This window comes from Camelina sativa, chromosome 6, assembly GCF_000633955.1.
Source record: "Camelina sativa cultivar DH55 chromosome 6, Cs, whole genome shotgun sequence".
Lineage (NCBI taxonomy): Eukaryota > Viridiplantae > Streptophyta > Magnoliopsida > Brassicales > Brassicaceae > Camelina > Camelina sativa.
Window position 1 is genome coordinate 10,406,330 of NC_025690.1, and position 7,636 is coordinate 10,413,965.

At 38.6% G+C, this 7,636-nt stretch overlaps 1 protein-coding gene and 1 pseudogene across 1 annotated transcript; both read left to right on the plus strand.

Annotated features, from left to right (window-relative positions):
- LOC104790808 (protein NRT1/ PTR FAMILY 2.3) lies at positions 815-2,970 on the plus strand. Its single transcript, XM_010516592.1, has 4 exons — positions 815-1,017; positions 1,101-1,318; positions 1,395-1,933; positions 2,012-2,970. The coding sequence occupies exons 1-4, from the start codon at positions 924-926 to the stop codon at positions 2,805-2,807; spliced, it is 1,647 nt and encodes a 548-aa protein (XP_010514894.1). The 5' UTR covers positions 815-923; the 3' UTR covers positions 2,808-2,970.
- Positions 4,620-6,921, plus strand: LOC104790809 (annotated as a pseudogene).

Below are 7,636 nucleotides of genomic sequence, written 5' to 3' on the forward strand. Positions count from 1 at the left end.
TATCTTATTGAACCCAAACCACCGAAAAATATTGATATATCTATATAGTAGGTGTTCTATTTGGTGCAACTACTTTTGTTAGGTCTTTCAGTAACATCACTTTTTGCAATCTAACTTTTTCTCTCCATCTTTACTTTTAATATACGAGACAATAGCATCGTAAATTGAAGTATACCTTTTAATCTAAATCATTACTACAAACTTTCTGCAAACTTAATACAAACGGATTTTAGAGTTGTGGTGACTGGTGGTGGTGACTTGAGAAGATAAAAGAAACAGGGTTATATAGGTTGTTATAATCATCGACTGATAATGCAGTCCACTAAATAATAGTGGAGGCTCCAATTGATCTCTCTACCTTTTCTCGTTAATCATCCTAACCAATTCCAACTGAGGTCGACCATTAGAGAACTTGAGAGTTGAGACCATAGAGCATAGCTAGTTATTTCATTCTGTAGGGTTCCATGATATGTATATGAATTAAGCTTCTAGGAGCATGCATAAATCGATGTTAACGTTATGATCATTTACAGTAAATAATAATATGCTTCGATCTTTCTCTCGGATCAATGAAACAGAATGTGTAAAGGCAAATATTGATCTTATGCCCATTTTTTTAAAGTATGCTCTCTCTGGCCATTATCGATGATAATGAGGAAAGTGGAAATGCTTTTTTAGTTATTAATTATAATTAGATTCAACCACGTGATTTTGGAACACGACAAGAGTTGATGAAAGGTCAAAATCTGAGTAGGTATTTGATATTATATAATCGAGACTCAACATGGATCATTAACAAATCATTGCACAATTCTGTCCTCGCTTATATATACTGTTTTAAGTGGTTTTTTTTTCTTCTTATCTAGTTGCATCATAACACACAAACACATTGGGCGTACGTGACTCCTCTGCTTCCTCTGTCAATGGATAGTTCAGTCTCTGGTGACACAGAAGCTCAGAGCTCTGGCGATGCAAGCAGCAAGCGCGGTGGCTGGATCACTTTTCCGTTCATGATCGGTTAGCTATAGTGATTTTTATTGTTTTTGAAACCAAAGACAATAACAAATGTTGATGATTGTTTTTGGTTCTATGTGGCGCAGCTACGTTGTTAGGCCTTTCCGTGACTTCTTTCGGATGGGTAATGAACTTGATCGTCTTCCTAATCGAAGAGTTCAACATCAAGAGCATCGCTGCTGCACAGATTTCAAACGTTGCTAATGGATGTCTCAGCATGTTGCCTGTTGTTGCAGCCATTCTAGCTGATTCTTTCTTCGGAAACATTCCTGTCATCTCGGCCTCAGCTTTCATTTCTCTCCTTGTAAGTCCAAGACGACTCATTGTTTCTCTTGTATGTGTTTGATACATAAAGCTTACTAGTTCATAAAAGTTTTTAGGGCATTGTTCTCTTGACCTTGATCTCATCTTTGGACTACTTGAGACCTAGACCGTGTGAAACGGGGTCAGTCCTATGCCAGTCTCCGTCAAAACTCCAGCTCGGGATTCTGTATACAGCTTTAGCTTTAGTGACCACTGGAGCAGGTGGGACGCGGTTCACTTTGGCATCCGCGGGTGCAAACCAATATGAGAAACCTAAAGAACAAGGAAGCTTCTTCAACTGGTACTTCCTCACACTATATGCTGGAGCTATTACTGGCGCAACAGCAATTGTATATACACAAGACAATGCCAGCTGGAAACTCGGGTTTGGTCTCTGCGCCATCGCTAATTTGATCAGTTTCATAGTTTTTGTCTCTGGGAAGAGACTATACAAGCATGACAAACCCATGGGAAGCCCCTTCACGAGTCTGATCCGCGTTGTGGTCGCTGCTATAGCAAAAAGAAAAGTTGTGATCACATCCAAAGAAGAAGACTATTACAGTGGGCTGGAAAAAGAGGGCAAGACTTTGGCTGCAGTGCCCTCTAAGAGCTTTAGGTAAAAGATAATAAAAACCTTGTAGTGAACCTTGTGCATGAAACTAAAACCAAAACTGAAAGATGATTACATGTGCAGGTTCTTGAACCGTGCAGCGTTAAAGACCGAAGATGATAACATTTGGAGGCTATGCTCTGTGCAAGAAGTAGAAGATTTCAAAGCCATTCTCCGAGTTCTTCCGCTTTGGCTATCAATCATCTTCGTTAGTACTCCAATGGTCATGCAAACAAGCTTGGTTGTACTCCAAGCTCTAGTCACAGACCGTGGGCTCGGCCCTCACTTTCAAGTCCCAGCTGGTTCCCTCCAAGTCATAATAATCTTCACTGCATGCATTGTTATCATGATGAACAACTGGCTTGTCTACCCCACGTACCAGAAGCTAACTCATAAGTCGATGACACCGCTTCAAAAAGTCGGTGTAGGTCAGGTTCTCACAATCCTAAGCATGGCACTCTCTGCCTTCGTCGAATCCAAGAGGCTAAAAACAGTTGAAAATGAGCATCCTATGCCAGTGTTATGGTTGTTTCCTCCCCTTGTGATAGTAGGTATAGGGGAAGCTTTCCAGTTTCCGGCGAATATTGAATTATTCTATGGTGAGTTCCCCGAGTCTTTGAGGAACACCGCGACTTCGTTGACCTCACTAGTGATTGGAATCTCTTTCTATCTGAGCACAGCTCTTATCGATGTTATCCGAAGAACCACGGGGTGGTTACCAGATGACATTAACCACGGAAGAGTTGACAATGTTTACTGGGTTTTAGTCATTTTAGGTGTCTTGAATTTTGGCTACTTCCTTGTATGCTCTTGGTTTTACAGATACAGAAACCTCAAGGATAGTGATCAGAAACAAGATCAAAAAGATGTTACAAACTAAAGACACAACTTGTTGTTTCAGTTTTCTCTATACATCACAATTGTCTCCATGTCTTGAAATTAGTATCTTACATGCTCCTCCTGTTAACTTTATTTGTATGTAAATTTTAATAAGTGTGTTTTTGTATGTTTACCAGCATTAGAAAATGATACGTTGAAACTGATGCAACAGAGTAATCAGCAGCTGCTTCTTATCAAAGTTTGAAGTCAAAAGAATTAGGTGAAAGTAAATCTTGCTTCCTCCGTGCGCCCTGTCAGGCTGTCAGTAACTTGTGACATAAACAATCTTTGGGTTTTCTTAGAATTAATAATTAGCAATATTTTTTAAAAATATTTGGTTTATTGGAGGATGAATGATTATCTCAAAAAATATTTGGTGTTAAGTGAGTGTAGTTGGTAGTTTTAGTAGACAATATATGGTGTATTATAACTTTAAAACTACATAGTTTTAAGCTTTGTAAAAATTAATATACCTACTTTACTAAAGCTCCCTTAAATCAATACAAAATCAAATTTTAAAACATATGTATTTATGTTTTTAAGACTTTTTCAAAATAACAAACATTGTAGAGTTATTATGTCTTTTAAAAAGGTGAAATGGTGTTATTAGTCTTAATCACTATTGACTATATTGACTGGGAAATCTGTGAGTCATGGATTTTCAATTGTGTAATCAAGAGAAAATAATGTCTAGAAACTACTTTTGTAAATGAGAGTGATAAAGTGGCTCGGGTGAGAGCAAACCCCAACTTTTATAGAAAGCGTACATATTAGTGTTGAATCTAGAGTAGATCACTCTAAGGATACTTTTGTAGATTATGAGAATTTACATGAAGATTAGTCAATGTTTTTGTTTTAGTATATTTATGTTTTCTTGATAAGTTGTCTAAATTCGGTAAGGTGGACTATAAAATATCATTTACAAATAATAAATATAGTGTTTGGGGATTTTGATCTCATTGCATAATTTTTTTTTTTGAATGAATGTAAAATTTGTATTCATCAAAAAAAAGCCTGTTTTTTTTTGAATAAAATGTTAAATTATACTTAAAGGAAAAATAGTGTTTTTACAACTATTGCAACTTGTGTTTTTTAAAAAAGCCTAGAATAAGCCAATTACAAGAAGCTAAAACAGAGCAAATTCAAACAGCCCTTGAAGCGAACCAGAGCTGAAGACCCTCATCGTACCGGCGGTCGCCGGTGGCCGAGATAGACAAGAGTTGATTCCTCACTTGTTTATCTATCCAGGAGATGAGACGGACAGTCGAGTTTGGAGCATCATCATGCCTGCGTGCATTACGCTCCCGCCAGATCGCGTGAACCAACCACTGTGTCAGACCAGCGATCAGACACACAGGTGATAAGAGTAGACCAGTTAGTGGTGTACTGATACCTGAATATATTCTTGGCTAAATCGCCCCACACGACCGATGCATAGCTGCAAGAAATAAACAGGTGAGTTCGAGTCTCAATCGTGGAACTCCAGAGGGCACATGTTGATACTGCATTTTGATTCCAGTGGAGCATACAATCACTAGTGGGGAGTCTATTCCACGCCTGTTCTTTACAACAAGTGTAACAGTTCTTATAAATCTACGAACTTGCTTTAATTCAGATCAACATTAAGTTCTGGTGGAAAACCAGAACGTAAGGATGTTTTCGTATTGAGGATGACCCGAGTTCAGAAGGAGAAGAAGCCTGTTGCGAATGGTCTTGTCAATTCGTTGTCCAAGTTGTGTTGCGGAGAGAGGATCTTCGCCTCAAAAACAACACAAGTGTATAAGTAACTCCTCTGCTTCCTCTGTTCTCTATCATGGCCGGTTCAGTATTTGCTGACACAGAAGCTCAAAGCTTTGACGATCCAAGCAGCAAGCGCGGTGGCTGGAACACTTTTCCCTTCATGATTGGTTTGTGTTTTTGGGAGTTTCTGTTTTGTGTTTTTTTTTTTTAAAAAAAAATCTAAAACATAGAAAAAAATGATAAGATTGTGGGGTTTTATGTGGTGCAGCTACGTTTTTAGGCATGTCCATAACTTCATTCGAAGGGTAACGAACTTGATCGTTTTCTTGATAGAAGAATTCAACATCAAGAAGATCGTTGCAGCTCATATTTCAAATATTGCCAATGGATGTCTCAGCATTGTTAAGGGTAGATCCTCACCCCAACAAAAGGCCCAGCCCAGAAAAGGCCCAAGTAAACCTCAAAGGAAGGAAGGGTACTTTGGTCATTTCGGCCGACACAGTTTCCTATAAAATATGAACGTACGGTGTTCGAAAAAAGGACGGAAGAAAAGAGAAGGATACGCTATAAAAGACCAGCTCCATCCCTCGTCTAAGTTTAGGGTCGACAAGCTGATAGCTCGTCTCTTGTATTTAATCTCATCACTTTAACGCGTCTAATTCAGATTGTAGCCTGTTCTTTTGTGCCTTCGCACCAATTTATAAAGAGGACTTCGACCTCCTTTTTACCGAACTAAATATTCTAATTGTGACGATTTGGACATCAACAAGCAAGTTACCTGTTGTTGCAGCCATTCTAGCTGATTCGTTCTTCGGTAACATTCTCGTCATCTCGGTCTCTACCTTCATATCACTACTTGTAAGCCCCAAGACTCATTGATTCTCTTCTCTCATGTGTTCTCTGATACATAAAGCTTTACCAGTTCATAAACATTTTCAGGGAATCCTTATCTTGACTCTGATTGCATCATTAGATTGGTTGAGACTCCTACAGTGTGAGACAGGCTAAATCCTATGCCAATCACCATCGAAACTACAGCTTGGGATCTTATGTACAGATTTAGTTCTACTGAAAACTGGATCAGGAGGGACGCGGTTCACTTTGGCATCCGCTGGTGCAAACCAATATAAGAAACTTAAAGATAAAGGAAGCTTTTTCAAATGGTACTTCCTCACACTATATGTTGGAGCTATTATTAGTGCAACAGCGATTGTATATACACAGGACAATGCTAGCTGGAAACTTGGGTTTTGTATCTGCGCTGCTGCTAATTTGATCAGTTTCATTGTTTTCGTCTCTGGCAAGAGATTCTGCAAGCTTGAAAAACCTATGGTAAGTCCATTTACAAACCTGATCCGTGTTGAAGTCGCTGCTACTGCAAAGAGAAAGGTATTGATTTTATCCAGAGAAGACCAGTATCACCGTGGGCTTGGAACAGAGGCCAACACTTCTATTGTCATGCCCTCCAAAAGCTTTAGGTGAGGAAACAAAAAAAAATCTTGCTTGATTCATGACACTTAAACAAATAGCTGAAATATATGTACATGTGCAGGTTGTTGAACCGTGCCGCTTTGATGACCATAGATGATGTAAACAACATTAACGGCTCAGTTTATAACATATGGAAGCTATGTTCTGTCCAAGAAGTAGAAGATTTGAAAGCCATTCTCCGCGTTCTTCCTTTGTGGCTAGCTATAGTTTTCTTTAGTGTTCCCATGGTGATGCAGTCAAGCTTGATTGTACTCCAAGCTCTAGTCACAGACCGAGGGCTTGGCACTCATTTCAAAGTCCCTGCCGGTTCACTCCAAGTCATAGTACTCATCTCTGCATGCATCTTTATCATGATGAACAATTGGCTTGGCTATCCAATGTACCAGAAACTAACCCATAAGCTGCTAACACCGCTTCAAAAAGTAGGCATAGGTCAGGTTCTCACCATCCTAAGCATGGCAGTCTCTGCGGTTGTGGAAGCAAAGCGGCTGAAAACAATTGAAACTGAGCATCTCATGTCAGTGCTATGGCTGTTTCCTCCCCTCGTTATAGTAGGAGTAGGCAAAGCCTTCCAGTTTCCAGCCAATATTGAATTCTTCTATGGAGAATTCCCCGAGTCTTTAAGGAACACCGCTACTTCATTGACCTCGGTGGTGATTGGAATCTCTTTCTATATCAGCACAGCTCTCATCGATCTTATCCAGAGGACCACCAAGTGGTTACCAAACGACATTAACCACGAAAGAGTTGACAACGTTTACTGGGTATTAGTCATTGTAGGAGTCTTGAATTTTGGTTATTTCCTTGTCTGCGCTTGGTTTTACAAATACAGAAACCTGAAAAATGAAAATCTTGAACAAGATACAAAAGATGTTACAACCTAAAAACACAAAAATGTTTTGTTTCAGTCTTCTCTACATATCTTGAATCAAAATCTTACATGCTCTTTGTTTCTGTTGTTTGCAATTTTTAATTACCAAGTGCAGTGTGTTTTTGCATTTCCTACTTCACACATGAGACTACATTCAGAAAATGATACTTTCAAACTGATGGAACAGAGTAATCAGCTGATTCTTATCAAAGTTCTAATGAAGTTACTACGGCCATTACACCCAAAAAAAAACAAAGTTGCTACAGCTATTGAATTACAACATAGGATTCCGATAATAACAACTAAAGATAACACAAATTAGTACGTAGTGAATGATTATATATCCTAGCTCAGCAAGAGATCATTAGTATTAATCATCTATGATCGACGCTCCTTTTCTCATGAATCCCACATCAGTTGCATTAACTTACTTCTAATCAAATTATATACATCAACATAAGGTACAAGGTTTGTCCCTTCGAAGACATCCAATAAAATTGGAACGATACAGAGAAGATTAGCATGGTCCATGCGCAAGGATGACACGTACAAATCTTGAAATGGTCCAAAAAAAATTTTCTCTTTCTATTAAAGAGATGTAGTATTGTGTGGATCTGTCCGTTTTAACTATTGAATGGGCCAATGGGGTTGTAGTAAACTAAAGAAAACAAATCCTAAACAACCTAGACAACAAAAAACACGAGTGTAAAAAAAAAAAAAAAAAAAAA

Coding starts and splice junctions, on each gene's coding strand:
- LOC104790808 (XM_010516592.1), top strand. CDS start 924: ATGGATAGTTCAGTCTCTGGTGACACAGAAGCTCAGAGCTCTGGCGAT. Junction 1,018..1,100: donor CACTTTTCCGTTCATGATCG/GTTAGCTATAGT, acceptor TATGTGGCGCAG/CTACGTTGTTAGGCCTTTCC. Junction 1,934..2,011: donor GTGCCCTCTAAGAGCTTTAG/GTAAAAGATAAT, acceptor TTACATGTGCAG/GTTCTTGAACCGTGCAGCGT.